Here is a 14,811-nt window from a genome sequence, read left to right on the forward strand (position 1 = left end):
GTAAGTGCGAGCAGGTTGCGTATATTCTGGACCGGGAGTTTAGACTCTCCAGTTCTTACCGAACTGGAAATTTTTTTGCTTTGATATCTGATACAGACTACTGCTACAATATGCCTGCTCCTACTGCTATTCGGCAAAAGCCAGAAGATGCTGTTCCTGCAGTGAATACGATTAAAGACGAAGGTTAGCATATCTCACCAATCGGCAAATGTGAGAAGAGAAAGGGTGAACTAACAAAAGTACTTATAATTTTAGATGACGAGATTTTGATTGATGCGCTCTCGACAACTACATCTGTCGCACCGACAATTACTGATAATGCAACTGATGTGTCTACTGCTCCTTCTTCTGTTGTGCAAGGTAGTATGGAACTAGATTTAGATGGTCGGCCACGATTCGGATCTGCTGCTGAACAACGGGTAGGTTACAAATACCACGCCATGACATATTATGTCAATTAAACGAAGACTAACATTGTCTATCTATAGATACGAGTCAAATCACAGTCGAGACGAGTACCAGTACCGCCTCATCGTATGACGCCTTTAAAAAACGCGTGGCCAAAAATCTATCCGCCACTAGTTGAGCATCTTAAACTCCAAGTGCGCATGAACATTCGAACGAAAACTGTCGAACTTCGGGTACGTTTATAAAGAATCATGTACATTTGTGCAGTGAGGATGAGCTCTAACTTTTGTAAATCTAGACCTGCAAGCAGACCGAAGACACTGGTGCTATTCAAAAAGGCGCCGATTTCATCAAAGCATTTACTCTTGGTTTCGACGTCGACGACGCAATCGCTCTTCTTAGATTAGACGATCTGTATATAGAGTCTTTTGAAGTGAAGGATGTGAAAACACTCCAAGGCGATCATCTTGCGCGTGCTATTGGCCGTATCGCTGGTAAAGACGGCAAAACGAAATTTGCAATTGAAAACGCTACGCGAACTCGGATAGTCCTTGCTGATAGCAAAATTCATATTCTTGGAGGTTTTGCAAATATTCGAATGGCTAGGGAGTCTGTGGTTAGTTTGATTCTTGGTAGTCCTCCTGGAAAGGTTTACGGTAATCTCCGTATTGTTGCGTCAAGACTCAAAGAGAGCTTCTAGACTTGTTAATAATGAAGAAGTGTGTCGTGCCGTAAAAGTAAATTAGCATACAGTTTGTAATGCGGGTTTTTCAGGTTTCATTGAAGAAAAGTTTGTCACAGTGCTTTATGTACAGTTTTGGGATTTTGCTGGTTGGGTCGTATGGTTTATGTTGTTTATTAGAGTCTGTGTTGATTTGAATTCATTAATATTCATTTAGTTACATATATATACATTTATCTGACATCTACGCAAAAATACATAAAGCATCCTTATCCTTTACATAGAGTAACTTCAATTTGGACATGTCAGAATGTTTTGGAAGCGGAATTTTATAATTGCTCTCCCCCCATTTTTCAGATGACATTAGTAGCATGCGTGATTCGTCATTGACCTTATATCGGCATGTCTGAAGAACATCTGAAGCAACATCAGTGCGTACAGTAATAATAGAGCAAGGGAATTCCTCTCCAGCCAAGTTCGTTATTTCAACCATAGGAAAGGGATTCTGAGACTCAGTGACTTCCTGAATAAGTGGTCTCTTTTGTGCGTCGCTGCCAATCCGTTTCGGAGCTGATGAATTTGAGACAGATTTTGCTTTATCTGCTGATCCCGAAAGTCCAATCTCTTCTAGTAAAGGATTCTGCTGGCTACTTGTTCCAGATCTCAACATTGGACCCAGACCAAGTTCTTCCATTTTATTCGCAAAATCGGTCTTTGTTGGGCCTTTTTCACTCCTTGCTGTCGGTTTCAATAGTTGGTCTTCTGAAGCAGCCTCGAGCAAATCCTTAGCCAATTTGTCGACTGTGGCAGTAATATTGTCTTCACTAAATGAACGAATGTTTGAGGGGTAAGCCGCCATTTTGGGTGGCCGACCATTATTCCCTTTGTATCGCAATTTGGGAAGTTTGTAATCTGCGATATGACTATTAGCGTTAATTCTCCAGCTATCTAGTATACAAATAATCTCGCACCATAGGATAACTCTAGGTCCTCGCAATCACTGATTAAGCTTATGCAACTCCGGCAAATTTGATTCTGAGTCGCTCGGCTTCTTTTGGCCAACCTCGCAAGATCAATGTTGATGCAGCAGTCGATAACAGAACATTCCTCCCCCCCTATAAAACACAGCGTCGTTAGCAGGGGTAAATGGCAACCGCGGTGACAGCTGACGTACTATTATCTGTATCGGTGGTCTCTTTGCCTATAACTATCAAAGATTCACCTGGCAACTCCTCTCCTGGCACTGCACATTGTTAACTACCAAAACACTCATAATGTCACAACATAAAGAATATTATACCGTCAAATAGCAAAGCCGAATCTTTCTGATCAGCATCTGAGGGAATATCCGCCCAGCAGACATTAACGAATACCTTGGTTCCTTCGGCGTGCTTTGGCGTTGATTTACACAGATATGTTTTTATGGCAAAAAGAGGCTGAGGAGTCAATTCGAAAAGCTTCTCTTTGATATCGTCTTCGTCGCTCTCAGCCAATAAAGGTGGCAAGTCTGCAAACATCAACCAACTCGTATTGTTGTCGTTCAAAAATAAGCTGAAAGTTGATTAATATATTGTTATGGATAACGCGCAGCAGAGTAGGCTATGAAGGGTTAGGTTTGAGATAATCGAAAAGGCCGCAAGTTCCGCCCGAGGACGCGAAACGTCATCACCACCGCTATCTACTACTTCTTCCTCTGATTTTCCAATTTGCTTCTAGGAGCACTTGTTTATCTGTTTGATTTGGTCTGCCTACCTGATCGATCACTTATATTTGACAAAGCAACGACTGTACCTGCGATTTTCATTGACTTCTTCGTCTCATATACTATAGCATCAACACATCATGAGTTGGTCGGGATTCAAGAAGGCCGTTAATCGTGCCGGAACTACGGTATGTTGTTATTTTGTCAGACTTAAATGGCTATTGCAGTATATTTCTATTTGGATTTTCAGAGTATGCTAAAGAATGCACCGGGCCGGAGAATTCACTGCATAGCCATGACTTGCGACTGTCGTTAAACTGATTTATTCATCTATACTAGGTCATGATGAAGACTGGCCAGATTGAGAAGACAGTCGATAGAGAGTTTGAGCTTGAGGAGAGACGATTCAGAACGTGAGTTATGATTAGATGTGCTCAAATCATTCTAGTACTTGACACTGACGCCATACACAGTCTTGAATCTGCGGCCACTAAGCTTCAGAAGGAGGCCAAGGGATATCTGGATTCCTTACGCGGTATGTTAATCATATTCAAGAGCTAATTTTGATGATGCTGTGCAGATGCTGATTGAATCATAGCTATGACCGCCGCTCAGACACGAATTGCGGAAACCATTGATGCCTTTTATGGCGAATCTGGTGCCAACGATGGCGTTAGTAAATATTATCGCACAGCCGTTGAGGATCTCGATGCTGATACCGTCAAAGCACTTGATGGTCCGTATCGTGCAACTGTTTTGGAACCCATCTCGCGCTTTACATCTTATTTCCCTGACATTAACGATGCCATCAAGAAGCGGAATCACAAGTTGCTCGATTACGACGCTATGCGATCTAAAGTCCGCAAGCTTGTCGACAAGCCTGCTGATGACGTAGCCAAGCTTCCCAAGGCTGAGCAAGATGCTGAGATGGCAAAGGCCGTTTACGAGGAGATCAACAATCAGCTAATTACTGAATTGCCTCAACTTATTGATATTCGTGTACCCTACCTCGATCCTTCATTCGAAGCGCTCGTCAAAATCCAGCTTAGATTTTGTTCGGAGGCTTATACAAGAATGGCACAGGTCCAGCAGTATCTGGATCCCAGCACCAGAGAGGAGTATGCCGGCGGTTATTTGGACACCAGAGTTGAGCAGGTACTTCAGGGTATGAGAGATTTGTCGATTACGTGAGTATAAATCTGTCTTTGTTCCTACTTTACACATAAGGTACTAATAGTAAAATATAGCGGCATGTCGTCCTCTTGAACAATCCCGTGTTTAATTTTCTTATTGCATCTAGTGGCTGGGGATCTGTAGTTCTAGGATGGAGAGCTGATGAAATTGCTTTATTAACGCGACGTCTGATCCATTTTTTGTTGTTTCAAATCTCTAGTATCTTTATTTGCGAGCTCATTGTTTCTCAATTTTGCTTTAAAATGCAACGTCAATAATTGATTCTCTATGAATGTGTAGAATATTCGATGGCCTAATTCGTCTTTGCGGCGGTTTAATGTAGACCACGCGACTAATTGGAAATTTACCACGTGTCCTGATCTTTATATATAACTTGTCATGGACTATTATGTATCTTTCAATTTTTTTTGCTTATACCTTCGCTTTTCAATTTAATTCCTTTCTATTATGAGAATTTTAAAAACTCGACCTGTACACGCAGCCTTACTGGTTCTGGCTATTATCCCACTAGTAGTCGCGTTCGGCAGCTCAGATAGTCTAAACAGGAAGATCCTGCCGTCGCAAATACAAACTCTTACTTTACGCAAAGATGCCAAAACTACTGGACGAAGGCTGAAACCGGCTCCTCAGCTGAAAACCGTTGGTGGAGATGCTAAAGGTTTATATGAGGTTGAAGCTATGCAATGTCGAAATATGGGGTCTGGCGATGGTGGTCCTGAGGATGTGCAATGGAGCTGCGTGGCTGATCTACCCGGCTACTTCAAGTATGAGACAATTTCTTGTGGTTTGATGTACAGGGATTGCATTGCTAATTTTTCTGCAGACTTGGGAGAACCGACGTCATTTGCGAGGGATACAAGAATGCTGATGATCCGTATGTCTTGAAAGGCTCATGTGGAGTCGAGTACACTCTCCATCTCACAGATATTGGCCGTCAACGTTATGGAAAGAAGGCTTTTGGAAAGACGCCATCAACTAACGATTATTATGGTAAGATATCCATGATTTCTAGTTTATAGCAACGAGATCTAATTTCAATATAGATGGATCGTCGTCGTTGAGCACCTTGTTCTGGTTCGTTATAGGCTGTGTGTTACTATACATGGTTTGCAGCTATCTGGCTGCTCCAACTACAAGTGCAAGCTCCCGAGGTTTTCGTCGCCGTTCAAGTGGTTTGTTTGGCAACTTTTTTGGCGGAGACGATAACAATGACGATCCACCTCCACCATACTCAGGAGGAGGAGGTGGTAGCGGTGGTGGTAAAGCGTTTTCTTACACTCAGCAACAGCAGCAACGTCAATGGCAACAGGCACAGCAAGGCAATTGGCGTCCTGGATTTTGGTCTGGACTCGGTGCTGGCGCATTAGGCGCTGGTCTGTACAACCGGCTTTCGGGACAAAATCAAGCGGCACAGAGGGCGAACTGGATCAGAGAGAACTCGATATACGATAATTATGAGCCGCCTCGACGTGGTGGATTCACTAGATTTAATGGTGGTAATTCTGAGGATTCATCACCAACGCAGTCTACTGGATTTGGGGGCACCAGACGGCGCTGAAGTGGAATACTACTAATCAAATAAAGGGTCTGGCGCTAGGGGAGTTAATTATCTAGGTTAGACAGGGAAATGGTATAATATATTCAAAACGGAGTGCTGAGCACACTGTAAATATAATGCACATGCAAACGTGTCCTAAAATACTGGCATAACCGAGTCTGTTTACGCATTGGCAGCAGCTACGGCAGCCGCCAAGGCAAAAGCGACCTTGAACGAGATATTCTCAAGAATGAGTTCCTTGTCACCGTATCGTTTTTTTGCCCACGAATATAGCGAGTTGTACGGCATAGAAATCAAACCTCGACTCTCGAGAAACTGCAGAACAAGGTCAGAAACTAGGATGGTCCAGCTGTAATAAAAGATAACGCCCGCATGGTGAAGAATCGATGGATCAACTCCGCAGTCGAAAAGCAACGTGTGACGTACCTGCAGAAACAAATAAGTACTACTACTTATAAATACAAGCAGCTTGCTCAGCTTTCCCACTATAAATCCAACAAAAAGACCCGCAAAGCTGCCGATAGATAATTCTCTGTAATCAATCCGCGATTTCCTGGCTTCTGAAGATACGGTCTTGAGCTCATTCGCAGTAGCCGAGTACACGTCGCGATTTCCACGAACTGCATAATCGCACAATATGGGAGACTTAAATAGCTGCGTATAAGCAACTGCTGAGACTGTAGCACCACCAGCTAGAAGAGTAGACGAGAAACGAGGTGTTGTCGCGCGAACTGATTGTCTGGCGGAAGATGAGAAGAAACTTGTGCGCGCTCCGCAGCTGACAGTGGATAACCGTGCAGAAAAAGCGCTGGCTCGAGAAAAAAGAAACGCTGACATGATTATTTAGTTTTGTCAGCCGAAAAGAAGAAAGTTGAATCAGATGGACAGAGTATTTGTGTTTGACGATAGACGATCCTCTTGCTACCGAGCAAGTGTGATGGCCGCACAGTGACGTCAGTAGTAGTGGTGTCAGATCCTCAAATATATGATTACTAATAGATTATTGATTGCCTAAGATTAACCCCTGAGTTATTGAGTCCGGGGATATATAATTCGGCTAAACTCTTGTCAGTATATGAAAAGGAGTTTGTTGCAGGTAGTAGGTAGCATTCAGTGTCTGATATTGAATACTGCATTCAAAATGGCTGCTTCTCCTGAATTGTTGACTGTGCCAGGGACCTACGAGCAGTCTGCGTACGTACATCTCGAGAACCAGCTATGTATTCGATTTTACTTTTACTGACTGCCATTGTGAAGAACTATCAAAACTGTCGAATATGGGGTTGGCTCATTATCAAAGCTTCCTGAAATTCTTGGTTCTCTTGACGTCAAAAAGCCATTCATCTTGACGGGTCATTCTATCCGGACAAAGACGCCTCTCATCCAAAATGTGTTGTCCATTCTGGAAAGAGACGATCTTGAAGTATTTAGCGGAATTAGGCAGCACGCTCCTGTACGTCTTTTTTGTTTCTATCCAAAAGAATTTTTCTGCTTACTCTGGTTAGATTGCCGATATCAGAAATGCTCTTGCTGCGTTCAAGGAATCTGGATCGGACGGTATCCTAGCCATTGGAGGCGGCAGTCCGATCGAGTACGATATTGCAACCTGTTCCTAAAAGCAGCACCCTTAAGCTAACCTTTTAATAGTTCTGGAAAACTGATTACCAGCTTACTTTTTGAATCGTCTCCAAAAAAAACTCCAATGGTCATGGTGCCTACCACCTTATCCGTTGCTGAGACTACTCCATCTGCCGGAGTGACAAACGAACAAGGCCAAAAGGTTGGAACGACCAAGCCTGATATTTCTGGCGATGCTATTATCTACGACGGTGCTGTGCTGAGATATACTCCGCTGAAACTTGCTCTGTCCAGCGGCATGCGGGCCGTTGACCACGCTATTGAGGTAAGTTTTATCTCATGTATTAATCAAGAACACAGACCAATCATAGTGACAGACACTGTACGCCGACAACATCCCTGAGTTGCCTTACAAACCTCTTGCTCTTTCAGCTCTGCAGTATCTGACTGAGTATTTACCTAAACTGAAAGATGATCCAGAAAATGCAGAAATTGCTCAAATATTAATGAACGCTGGATTCCTCAGTTTATTTCCTAGATACATGATGACCGGTGCCGTAGGTTTAAGGTATGCATAATTTGAAATTTTTTTTGATGACTACTGCGGGTGCTAACCCGTATTGTAGTCACAGCCTAGGTCATGGCCTTGGTGCAGCATACGGAATTCCTCATGGTACGACAACGTCTAACTCATGCTCATTTTACAAATCTCAAGCTAAATCTCACTGCACAGGAATTACCTCATGCGTCACCCTTGCTCCCGTAGTTCACTTCAAAGCCGAACATGATCCCCTAGCCGCCAAACAGCTTCTACGCATACTTCCTTTTCTCGGAATTGTTCCCAATCCAAAGGCCGACGATTCGAAGAATGCACATGCAGTCGGCGATGCTATTGCCAAATTGGTCGACACTCTGGGATTGACTACCAGGTTAACAGAGTACAACGTGCCATACACGGATGCTGAAAAGCTTGCGCTGCATGGACTTGGTGGAGATAAGAATAGCCCGCTTCTATCGTACGCCATTGAGCTCGTTCAATCTCTTTATTAACTGTAAGCATCATTTATTGTGGACAAAATACTTTTAGTATATTATAAACTTGTTGAAAGTAGCCAGTCTCACAATAACAGCTTTTGTATTCCCATAAATATATACGTATATGTTTCATTCAACCTGAACACCGAAATAAAAATAAATTCAAACCACAATCAGAAACCCACAAGACTCAAACCAACAGCGACAGTAAACGTAAGTCTACTTTTTATGCTTTTATGTTCAAGGTCATCATCAAAGTTCAAAGTAGTCATCAAATTTCAAAGTCGTCATCAAATTTCAAATCCTCGTCTAGATTTAATTGCAGATCACTATCCAGATCAAAAGGTCGCTCAAAATCATAGACTCCATCGTCTCCAACGGATAGATCGTCGTCGAAGTACATTTCTTTTTTTGGAGGTTTTGAGCATTCGTCCATTTTACGCTCCATTATCGTTTTACCATGTTTGTCTCGGGGATACAAGTAGTCTGTTATAATATCTGGGCTTGTCATCGCTGCGCGAAGCGCGTCGTGGTCAATTGGCTCAAAATCCGCGGGAACAAACGGTAGTTCTAAAACAGCATTTACAGTCAATAAAGATTCAGAAACAATATCAATGGCGGTCAAATAATCCTCATACCTATAGCTCGTGGAGGCATATATTCAATATCAGGCAAATCCGTCTCAGATGATAGCATAGTCTCGACCGGTGCCGAATTTACTTCTTTTCGTGGCGTTGCCTGCTTCGTCCTTCTACGACCGGCAGAAGTTGGTCTGACGGATGATTTTACATTCTTAAAGCCGCCGTCCTGTAAAGATGCCATTTTTGGTCTCGCATTTGTGTCCTTTCCGCCAAGTGGAACTCGCTTTTCTAAACAGTTGTAAAGTGGTCAGCGGTCGAGCACCGGAATTCCGAGTGTCTTATATCCTACTCACCATTGGGAGTCTTGAATGGCGTCTTAAATGCGCCTTTATCGGTAGCTCCTTTATTGGAATTAAAAGAAATAACAGTGTTCTCGTTTGCTTTTGCTCCGAATGGTGTCCGTACACTATTGGCTTTCTTCGCGAATGGTGTCTTAGGAGCTGTGCCGCCGATGGCGGCCTTGCCAGAAACGGCAAAAGCAACCTGGTTTTCCTTGTCGTGATATACTTGTGTCATCCAGCAGTATTATTTCACGCGTTGAAATGAAATAGAAACGATTGGGGGTGCTGCGTAAATAAGATGGAGTGAGCAATGACAACTGTTTACATTAATTAGTACCAACCCCATTGCTCACAAATTTACGGTTTCCATGACAACGCGTCTCATGCAAGGCGCAGTCTTTTGTGAGCAGTGAGTTGGAGACAGGCTCGTTATTAGCAGAAGCCCCTTTATAAGCACCCCCCGCCTCGCTCTTATTTCTTCTGATCCCACGTTTAGTCAGTCTTCAGTTATTCCCTGTAGGATTGTCAGTCTATTTCTTTATTTAATTGCTGAATTATAATCAAATCTCTCGAAAATGTCTATGATGGATAAGTTAAAAGAGGTACGTGTGCAGACCGCAGTTTAGAAAGTTATCGCGTACTGTACTGCAAAACGCGAATAAGTCGCCAATGCATCCGATCAATATGCTCTTTCTAGGATTTCATTAATAACAATTATAATCAATTCTAATTCTTCTTTTTTTTCCTTTCTAGCGAATTAGCGCTCTTCGGTTGGAGGCTGAGACTGCTCAGGATAAGGCCGACGAGGCCTCTGCGCGCGTCAAGGCTCTTGAGCAGGACTTGATGACAAAAGAGCAGGAGATCACTTCGCTGACGCACAAGAACTCTCTGTTAGAAGAGGAAGTTGACAAGCTCGAGAAGCAGTTGGGCGAGGCGAAGTCTGCTGCTGAAGACGGGGCTGCGCACGGTAGCGCCAATGAGACTCTGACGCGTAAGATAAGCCAGCTTGAGGAGGAGCTGGAAGAGGCCGACAAGAACCTGCGTGAGACCACCGAGAAGTGAGTATCCAAAATTTTCTTATCATTCATGATAAGAGTTATTCATTCAACTTCTGCTGGACTGAAAATGCTAATGTACTTTGATTATAGGTTGCGCGTGACTGACGTCAAGGCCGAACAATACGAACGCAAGGTTTCGAGTCTGGAGACCGAGGTCGAATCATGGGAGAGGAAGTTTGAAGAAATGTCTGCCAAATACTCTGAGGCTAAGATTGAGCTTGAGGAGATAAATAAGCAGCTGGAGGCTTTTTAAAATCCGTGGATCTTTTAAGATCGTGAATGTGATATTAAATGTCTATTCAGTGCTCAGTATATAAGAATAGTGATGTGATAGCCGTAGTTTTTTGCTCGTCATTCGCTTTATTTTTTAATGATATGATAATATAGAAACAAATTTTCTGACATCTATCAATAAACGTATTATGACTTTTACCTCAAAGGTTTTTACAATGCACTTATTCATTCATTCCGCCCCAATACAAAATATAACATATCCATAAGTCTAACGCCGGTATATACACTCAATCTTTCTCAGTTTCCGGATTTTTTCTTCAATTCATCTAACACCAAGAATCTTCAGTAAGCAGCCGACAAGCCGACAGGGAGCCTGGGAGCCGGGGAACTTGGGAAAAGGGACACCGAAAATCAAATTTCTCGCACTCTCAATCTAGCCACTCGAAAGCAAAAATATAGAGTTTAGATGCGATCAGCTCCTAGTAAATTGTCCAAGTAAGCGCTAGGAGCGCGCTGACCTGGCTGAGGGGTCACATTCAAATTTGATGCCGTCGAGCGCGAATAGTTATGCGGGCTATCAGATCTTTGAATTGGCATAGTCGATGCCCTATTTGACAGATTGACATTCGACGATATATTTGCGCCACTGTAGAACCCTGCTGGAAGATATGTTGAGCTCCGACCAGATTGGCCGAGAGAAGATAGATGAGCATCTGCTGCAGATGCGTTACCTGCAGTCATACCGATCGCATTTGCCGTCGGAGAGTAAAATGTGTTTCTATTGAATGATGGGCCAGAAGCAGGTTTGAAGTCTTCGTACATGGTAGCGGGACGAGCCAAACTGGCTACTTTTCCAGTACTGGTCAAATCGTCAAGAGAAACATTGGTTGCCGCACCTGGAGCATAATAAGCACCACCCCCAGTTCCACCACGTTTGGCTGTTCCCAAAAAGCCAGACTTTGACTTTGAATCTGAAATGTATACTCCGGAAGAAGTAGTAGTAGACTGAAGCGATTTGTGCAAAGAGTAGGCCACCATACCTCGCCAAGCAATGACTGCAAGTCCAATAGCACCCAGACAGGCACCGACGGCAATAAATACGGTGCCTTCCGGAGCCTTCGATTCTTTAATAAAGGGATTACCTGTTGTGACAGGAATCGTCGGTGTGGGATATGCGATAGTAGAAGAGCTAGTAGTGCTAATAGAAGGGGCAACAAAGGTTGAGGTCGATTGATCGTTGAGAGTGTTCGATTTAGTGATACGAATCTGAGAGGTAGACGTAGTGGAGGATGAAGCAGACGAAGTAGTCGAGGATGAAGTAGTCGAGGATGAGGTAGACGACGTAGTCTTGGAGGTGCTTGACGTGGATGAGGAGGATGAGGAAGAAGTCGTAGAGGTTGATGACGACGTCTCAGAAGACGCAGCCTGGGCTACAGCAGCATAAAATAGCACCGCAACTAGCAGTAGATATATCAGTGATCGCCCCATAAGTGAATGCCGGTAGTCTTGGTGAACAAATAAGAGGAAAGCAGAGATTATGTGAAAAGGGAACAGAGGCGAGGCATATGTAAACACAAAGCCCCCCTGCCTCTATTTTTACTTAAAGTTTTCATCTCTGTGATTAAATGTGACTAATTGTGATTTGCGAGTAGCATGCTCCGACTGGCATCGACGACCTTTTGCGTCGTCCTCAATCTTATTTCTTCAAGAAATCTACACAAAATGTCGGCCTCGTTCACCTTCGCCGACACTCCAGTAGCTCCTCCGCCTCCGCCTGCTTCAGACGAGTGCGGTATCAAGACCTCTGATTCGCCGGCTATCAAAAATGCGCCTCTGCCTGCGGATGGCCCCGGTTCTCGTCACTTCAACAACTACCTTCTCTTCTTCCTGCTCTTTTCTGTCCCTTACTACTTCACGCGTAAGGTCGGTGGTGGATACAAGACCTTTTTTTTCTTTCTAATTGTCTTGGGTATCCCTGTTCTTGCGTCTTTCTGGTCAATTGTCTCGGCCTTCTCGCCGCGCATAAATGAGAAGGTGAAACTACCAAACAAGGGCGTCGAGCACTACCTCGAGTTCCACACTCCTGAGCTCGCAAAGAAGTACTCTGGTCGCAATAAGATTCCTATGGAAACCTTTCACGAACTGTATTTTGATAATAAGGTCTCGTTTAAGGGCGACGCCCTTGACGTTTTGGAGTACCGTCATGATTGGGCTAACTTCCGATTTACACTGTCTCTTTACAAATTTTTCCTCACCGGCATGATCCCCGAGGTCATCATGCACACTCGTTCACAAGGTACGTCTGTTTGTTTAGCTATCAATTGAGTATAAATTGAAGCTAATTGCTGACTTTTCGTTCTACAGATGAGGAGCAGGTTCGTGATCATTACGACCGAGGAGATGACTTTTACGGCTGGTTCCTGGGCCCGCGTATGATCTATACCTCTGGCGTTATTAACGATATTACTCGCGAAGAGACTCTTGAAGAGCTGCAGGATAATAAGCTTCGTATTGTCTGCGAAAAGCTGCAGCTGAAGAAGGGCGAACGCCTTCTTGACCTTGGCTGCGGATGGGGAACTCTTGCCAACTTCGCATCGACCCAATACGGTGCTCATGTCACTGGTATCACTCTTGGAAAGAACCAGACTAAGTGGGGTAATACTCGCCTTGCAGAATCTGGCATTCCCGTTGATCAGAGCAAGATTCTCTGCCTTGACTACCGTGATACTCCGGTTCCTGTCGAAGGCAAGTACAACAAGATCTCATGCCTGGAGATGGCTGAGCATGTCGGTGTGCGTAAGCTGTCTGCTTTCTTTAGTCAGGTCTACGATATGCTTGACGACGATGGCCTTTTTATTTTACAGATTGCTGGCCTTCGTAAGGGATGGCAGTACGAAGATCTTGTCTGGGGTCTGTTTATGAACAAGTATATCTTCCCTGGTGCTGATGCTTCTACCCCACTTGGATTTGTCATTGATAAGCTTGAAGGCGCTGGATTCGAGATTGCCAGCGTTGACACCATCGGTGTTCACTACTCCACCACTCTTTGGAAGTGGTATAGAAATTGGCTGGCCAACAAGGACAACGTCATCAACAAATATGGTATTCGCTGGTTTCGAATCTGGGAGTATTTCTTGGCTTCTTCGGTTATCACTTCTCGCCAGGGTGGAGCTACCTGCTTCCAGATTGTTTGCCGCAAGAATCTCAACTCTTACCACCGCGTTTACGATATCCCGGCTCAGTATGGACTGAAGGTTCCCCAGCCTCCTACCGGAAATGCCTGGATCAAAGAGTAAAATAGAGAACATCTCTCACCTCGATATTGATATTGCCGCACGTCCAGAGAAGCGAATTTAATGTCATGTTTCGAGTATTCGAGGCTTCATTGCGTTTTTTCTAAATGGCGCTCGATTTATTGAGTTGTATGCCGTATGTTGTATGTAATAGTCATATGCCATGTTACCAAATTTTATGATTGATTCATGTTATTTTTATAGAACGATTAAAATTTCAGTATGATACAAATGCATAACCTTTTCCTTATATTACCCAAAATAAACCACTATTAAAAAATTCATCGCTCAAAAAACTTCTGGTAGTCTCTCTACAACGTAAGAATGCGATCCTACGCTAAGTAGTGGTACGCCAGGTATCTTTCGCAATCTACGCTTTAGATCAGCATCATTTGTTGCTACTATATAGCACTTATGCTGCATCACACGCTGCACAAGACAGTCATCAGCGTATGTGCCCTTATGACTGCAAGTAATTCTTTCAATCTGATCATCCCTAGCTATTTTTAAAGCTATTCTGTACCTCGGTCCTAATTTCTCCAATTCCGCCATGACGCAGTCTGTGATAATTGGTATGCATTTGGCGTAGAGCGCGTCCATCAACCCGCGAAATAGATCGACTTTCTTTTGTATACTGAAATTGAGAAAATTGGTATCAATGAGAACTTGATACGGTGGTGTAAGTGACTGATTGTATTGAAAAAATAGAGCAGACGACATTTGAGGTCTGAAATTGGACATGTTAATACAAAAATCGCATATTTTCGTGAAAAACATTCCTTCACTTACATTTCCTTAATCAGTTCGTTATCTTTTAGTTTCTTCTCAGGCTCTGCCTTTTTCTGAACTTTTCTAATATCAGAACAAGATTAGTACACAGTCATTTTATCGAAAAACGCATATAATGAAACTCACTTTGCAACTTCTTTACTCGACATAACTCGCTTCACCTGAGCAAACTTCCGAGTCTTTTTGGCCTTTCCCATTTCGTACTCTTCTTTTCGCAGTCTTTATTATGAAATAGGCGTGAAACTTGGTAAAACTGGAACTCGTACGTATATTCAAATCAGAGTCAACGAGCTGATTAGCAAAAGAATATCTGCAGTTGGGAGCAACCGCCTCCAAAAATTTTGAGCTTTGGGAGTTT

At 43.4% G+C, this 14,811-nt stretch overlaps 11 protein-coding genes across 11 annotated transcripts; 6 read left to right on the forward strand and 5 right to left on the reverse strand.

Moving 5' to 3' along the window:
* The first annotated feature begins 17 nt into the window (after window positions 1-17).
* On the forward strand, window positions 18-1,370 carry V2V93DRAFT_371050 (Pre-rRNA-processing protein PNO1). Its single transcript, XM_066910412.1, has 4 exons — window positions 18-183; window positions 256-419; window positions 489-641; window positions 707-1,370. The coding sequence occupies exons 1-4, from the start codon at window positions 111-113 to the stop codon at window positions 1,106-1,108; spliced, it is 792 nt and encodes a 263-aa protein (XP_066765412.1). The 5' UTR covers window positions 18-110; the 3' UTR covers window positions 1,109-1,370.
* Window positions 1,278-2,654, reverse strand: V2V93DRAFT_371052 (uncharacterized protein). Its single transcript, XM_066910413.1, has 4 exons — window positions 2,391-2,654; window positions 2,265-2,333; window positions 2,062-2,205; window positions 1,278-2,002 (listed from the first exon to the last, which is right to left on the reverse strand). Exons 1-4 carry the CDS (start codon window positions 2,605-2,607, stop codon window positions 1,335-1,337), a joined length of 1,098 nt encoding a protein of 365 aa, XP_066765413.1. The 5' UTR covers window positions 2,608-2,654; the 3' UTR covers window positions 1,278-1,334.
* Window positions 2,655-2,757: 103 nt separating this feature from the next.
* Window positions 2,758-4,348, forward strand: V2V93DRAFT_371056 (uncharacterized protein). The gene is made up of 5 exons (XM_066910414.1): window positions 2,758-2,980; window positions 3,132-3,205; window positions 3,266-3,327; window positions 3,391-3,979; window positions 4,040-4,348. Exons 1-5 carry the CDS (start codon window positions 2,933-2,935, stop codon window positions 4,056-4,058), a joined length of 792 nt encoding a protein of 263 aa, XP_066765414.1. The 5' UTR covers window positions 2,758-2,932; the 3' UTR covers window positions 4,059-4,348.
* Window positions 4,247-5,625, forward strand: V2V93DRAFT_265723 (uncharacterized protein). The gene is made up of 3 exons (XM_066907158.1): window positions 4,247-4,750; window positions 4,810-4,976; window positions 5,030-5,625. Exons 1-3 carry the CDS (start codon window positions 4,434-4,436, stop codon window positions 5,542-5,544), a joined length of 999 nt encoding a protein of 332 aa, XP_066765415.1. The 5' UTR covers window positions 4,247-4,433; the 3' UTR covers window positions 5,545-5,625.
* On the reverse strand, window positions 5,606-6,466 carry V2V93DRAFT_371058 (uncharacterized protein). The gene is made up of 2 exons (XM_066910415.1): window positions 5,971-6,466; window positions 5,606-5,859 (listed from the first exon to the last, which is right to left on the reverse strand). The coding sequence occupies exons 1-2, from the start codon at window positions 6,379-6,381 to the stop codon at window positions 5,707-5,709; spliced, it is 564 nt and encodes a 187-aa protein (XP_066765416.1). The 5' UTR covers window positions 6,382-6,466; the 3' UTR covers window positions 5,606-5,706.
* A 106-nt stretch (window positions 6,467-6,572) lies between these two features.
* V2V93DRAFT_371061 (alcohol dehydrogenase-8) lies at window positions 6,573-8,325 on the forward strand. The gene is made up of 7 exons (XM_066910416.1): window positions 6,573-6,738; window positions 6,802-6,997; window positions 7,050-7,135; window positions 7,192-7,447; window positions 7,500-7,690; window positions 7,749-7,795; window positions 7,856-8,325. Exons 1-7 carry the CDS (start codon window positions 6,620-6,622, stop codon window positions 8,170-8,172), a joined length of 1,212 nt encoding a protein of 403 aa, XP_066765417.1. The 5' UTR covers window positions 6,573-6,619; the 3' UTR covers window positions 8,173-8,325.
* On the reverse strand, window positions 8,017-9,430 carry V2V93DRAFT_371064 (uncharacterized protein). Its single transcript, XM_066910417.1, has 3 exons — window positions 9,092-9,430; window positions 8,796-9,026; window positions 8,017-8,727 (listed from the first exon to the last, which is right to left on the reverse strand). Exons 1-3 carry the CDS (start codon window positions 9,312-9,314, stop codon window positions 8,429-8,431), a joined length of 753 nt encoding a protein of 250 aa, XP_066765418.1. The 5' UTR covers window positions 9,315-9,430; the 3' UTR covers window positions 8,017-8,428.
* An 83-nt stretch (window positions 9,431-9,513) lies between these two features.
* V2V93DRAFT_371067 (tropomyosin) lies at window positions 9,514-10,554 on the forward strand. The gene is made up of 3 exons (XM_066910418.1): window positions 9,514-9,681; window positions 9,833-10,137; window positions 10,228-10,554. Exons 1-3 carry the CDS (start codon window positions 9,655-9,657, stop codon window positions 10,388-10,390), a joined length of 495 nt encoding a protein of 164 aa, XP_066765419.1. The 5' UTR covers window positions 9,514-9,654; the 3' UTR covers window positions 10,391-10,554.
* Window positions 10,452-11,911, reverse strand: V2V93DRAFT_371068 (uncharacterized protein). The gene has a single exon (XM_066910419.1). It carries the CDS (start codon window positions 11,857-11,859, stop codon window positions 10,834-10,836), a length of 1,026 nt encoding a protein of 341 aa, XP_066765420.1. The 5' UTR covers window positions 11,860-11,911; the 3' UTR covers window positions 10,452-10,833.
* A 166-nt stretch (window positions 11,912-12,077) lies between these two features.
* V2V93DRAFT_405783 (S-adenosyl-L-methionine-dependent methyltransferase) lies at window positions 12,078-13,934 on the forward strand. The gene is made up of 2 exons (XM_066912659.1): window positions 12,078-12,667; window positions 12,736-13,934. Exons 1-2 carry the CDS (start codon window positions 12,094-12,096, stop codon window positions 13,665-13,667), a joined length of 1,506 nt encoding a protein of 501 aa, XP_066765421.1. The 5' UTR covers window positions 12,078-12,093; the 3' UTR covers window positions 13,668-13,934.
* V2V93DRAFT_371070 (Fcf1-domain-containing protein) lies at window positions 13,839-14,770 on the reverse strand. Its single transcript, XM_066910420.1, has 3 exons — window positions 14,580-14,770; window positions 14,454-14,516; window positions 13,839-14,391 (listed from the first exon to the last, which is right to left on the reverse strand). Exons 1-3 carry the CDS (start codon window positions 14,648-14,650, stop codon window positions 13,953-13,955), a joined length of 573 nt encoding a protein of 190 aa, XP_066765422.1. The 5' UTR covers window positions 14,651-14,770; the 3' UTR covers window positions 13,839-13,952.
* Between the last annotated feature and the right edge of the window lie 41 nt (window positions 14,771-14,811).

The sequence above is a fragment of the Kockiozyma suomiensis genome, assembly GCF_038497685.1.
Source record: "Kockiozyma suomiensis strain NRRL Y-17356 unplaced genomic scaffold V2V93scaffold_8, whole genome shotgun sequence".
Taxonomy (NCBI): Eukaryota; Fungi; Ascomycota; class Lipomycetes; order Lipomycetales; family Lipomycetaceae; genus Kockiozyma; species Kockiozyma suomiensis.

What these genes read in the sequence shown, in the direction of transcription:
- V2V93DRAFT_371052 (XM_066910413.1), bottom strand. Translation starts at nt 2,607, where the DNA reads ATGTTTGCAGACTTGCCACCTTTATTGGCTGAGAGCGACGAAGACGAT. An exon ending in TTCGGCTTTGCTATTTGACG is followed by an intron (nt 2,334 to 2,390) that starts GTATAATATTCT and finishes AACAATGTGCAG; the next exon opens with TGCCAGGAGAGGAGTTGCCA. An exon ending in GACCACCGATACAGATAATA is followed by an intron (nt 2,206 to 2,264) that starts GTACGTCAGCTG and finishes TGTGTTTTATAG; the next exon opens with GGGGGGAGGAATGTTCTGTT.
- V2V93DRAFT_371056 (XM_066910414.1), top strand. Translation starts at nt 2,933, where the DNA reads ATGAGTTGGTCGGGATTCAAGAAGGCCGTTAATCGTGCCGGAACTACG. An exon ending in TTAATCGTGCCGGAACTACG is followed by an intron (nt 2,981 to 3,131) that starts GTATGTTGTTAT and finishes CATCTATACTAG; the next exon opens with GTCATGATGAAGACTGGCCA. An exon ending in GAGGAGAGACGATTCAGAAC is followed by an intron (nt 3,206 to 3,265) that starts GTGAGTTATGAT and finishes CGCCATACACAG; the next exon opens with TCTTGAATCTGCGGCCACTA.
- V2V93DRAFT_371050 (XM_066910412.1), top strand. Translation starts at nt 111, where the DNA reads ATGCCTGCTCCTACTGCTATTCGGCAAAAGCCAGAAGATGCTGTTCCT. An exon ending in GAATACGATTAAAGACGAAG is followed by an intron (nt 184 to 255) that starts GTTAGCATATCT and finishes TTATAATTTTAG; the next exon opens with ATGACGAGATTTTGATTGAT. An exon ending in CGAAAACTGTCGAACTTCGG is followed by an intron (nt 642 to 706) that starts GTACGTTTATAA and finishes TTGTAAATCTAG; the next exon opens with ACCTGCAAGCAGACCGAAGA.
- V2V93DRAFT_265723 (XM_066907158.1), top strand. Translation starts at nt 4,434, where the DNA reads ATGAGAATTTTAAAAACTCGACCTGTACACGCAGCCTTACTGGTTCTG. An exon ending in GATCTACCCGGCTACTTCAA is followed by an intron (nt 4,751 to 4,809) that starts GTATGAGACAAT and finishes ATTTTTCTGCAG; the next exon opens with ACTTGGGAGAACCGACGTCA. An exon ending in ATCAACTAACGATTATTATG is followed by an intron (nt 4,977 to 5,029) that starts GTAAGATATCCA and finishes ATTTCAATATAG; the next exon opens with ATGGATCGTCGTCGTTGAGC.
- V2V93DRAFT_405783 (XM_066912659.1), top strand. Translation starts at nt 12,094, where the DNA reads ATGTCGGCCTCGTTCACCTTCGCCGACACTCCAGTAGCTCCTCCGCCT. An exon ending in CATGCACACTCGTTCACAAG is followed by an intron (nt 12,668 to 12,735) that starts GTACGTCTGTTT and finishes TTCGTTCTACAG; the next exon opens with ATGAGGAGCAGGTTCGTGAT.
- V2V93DRAFT_371064 (XM_066910417.1), bottom strand. Translation starts at nt 9,314, where the DNA reads ATGACACAAGTATATCACGACAAGGAAAACCAGGTTGCTTTTGCCGTT. An exon ending in GCCATTCAAGACTCCCAATG is followed by an intron (nt 9,027 to 9,091) that starts GTGAGTAGGATA and finishes ACAACTGTTTAG; the next exon opens with AAAAGCGAGTTCCACTTGGC. An exon ending in TATGCCTCCACGAGCTATAG is followed by an intron (nt 8,728 to 8,795) that starts GTATGAGGATTA and finishes ATGCTGTTTTAG; the next exon opens with AACTACCGTTTGTTCCCGCG.
- V2V93DRAFT_371061 (XM_066910416.1), top strand. Translation starts at nt 6,620, where the DNA reads ATGAAAAGGAGTTTGTTGCAGGTAGTAGGTAGCATTCAGTGTCTGATA. An exon ending in GAATTAGGCAGCACGCTCCT is followed by an intron (nt 6,998 to 7,049) that starts GTACGTCTTTTT and finishes TACTCTGGTTAG; the next exon opens with ATTGCCGATATCAGAAATGC. An exon ending in AGCATACGGAATTCCTCATG is followed by an intron (nt 7,796 to 7,855) that starts GTACGACAACGT and finishes CTCACTGCACAG; the next exon opens with GAATTACCTCATGCGTCACC.
- V2V93DRAFT_371058 (XM_066910415.1), bottom strand. Translation starts at nt 6,381, where the DNA reads ATGTCAGCGTTTCTTTTTTCTCGAGCCAGCGCTTTTTCTGCACGGTTA. An exon ending in GTACTTATTTGTTTCTGCAG is followed by an intron (nt 5,860 to 5,970) that starts GTACGTCACACG and finishes CTTGTTCTGCAG; the next exon opens with TTTCTCGAGAGTCGAGGTTT.
- V2V93DRAFT_371068 (XM_066910419.1), bottom strand. Translation starts at nt 11,859, where the DNA reads ATGGGGCGATCACTGATATATCTACTGCTAGTTGCGGTGCTATTTTAT.
- V2V93DRAFT_371070 (XM_066910420.1), bottom strand. Translation starts at nt 14,650, where the DNA reads ATGGGAAAGGCCAAAAAGACTCGGAAGTTTGCTCAGGTGAAGCGAGTT. An exon ending in TCGAGTAAAGAAGTTGCAAA is followed by an intron (nt 14,517 to 14,579) that starts GTGAGTTTCATT and finishes TTCTGATATTAG; the next exon opens with AAAAGTTCAGAAAAAGGCAG. An exon ending in AACGAACTGATTAAGGAAAT is followed by an intron (nt 14,392 to 14,453) that starts GTAAGTGAAGGA and finishes GTCCAATTTCAG; the next exon opens with ACCTCAAATGTCGTCTGCTC.
- V2V93DRAFT_371067 (XM_066910418.1), top strand. Translation starts at nt 9,655, where the DNA reads ATGTCTATGATGGATAAGTTAAAAGAG. An exon ending in TGATGGATAAGTTAAAAGAG is followed by an intron (nt 9,682 to 9,832) that starts GTACGTGTGCAG and finishes TTTCCTTTCTAG; the next exon opens with CGAATTAGCGCTCTTCGGTT. An exon ending in CTGCGTGAGACCACCGAGAA is followed by an intron (nt 10,138 to 10,227) that starts GTGAGTATCCAA and finishes CTTTGATTATAG; the next exon opens with GTTGCGCGTGACTGACGTCA.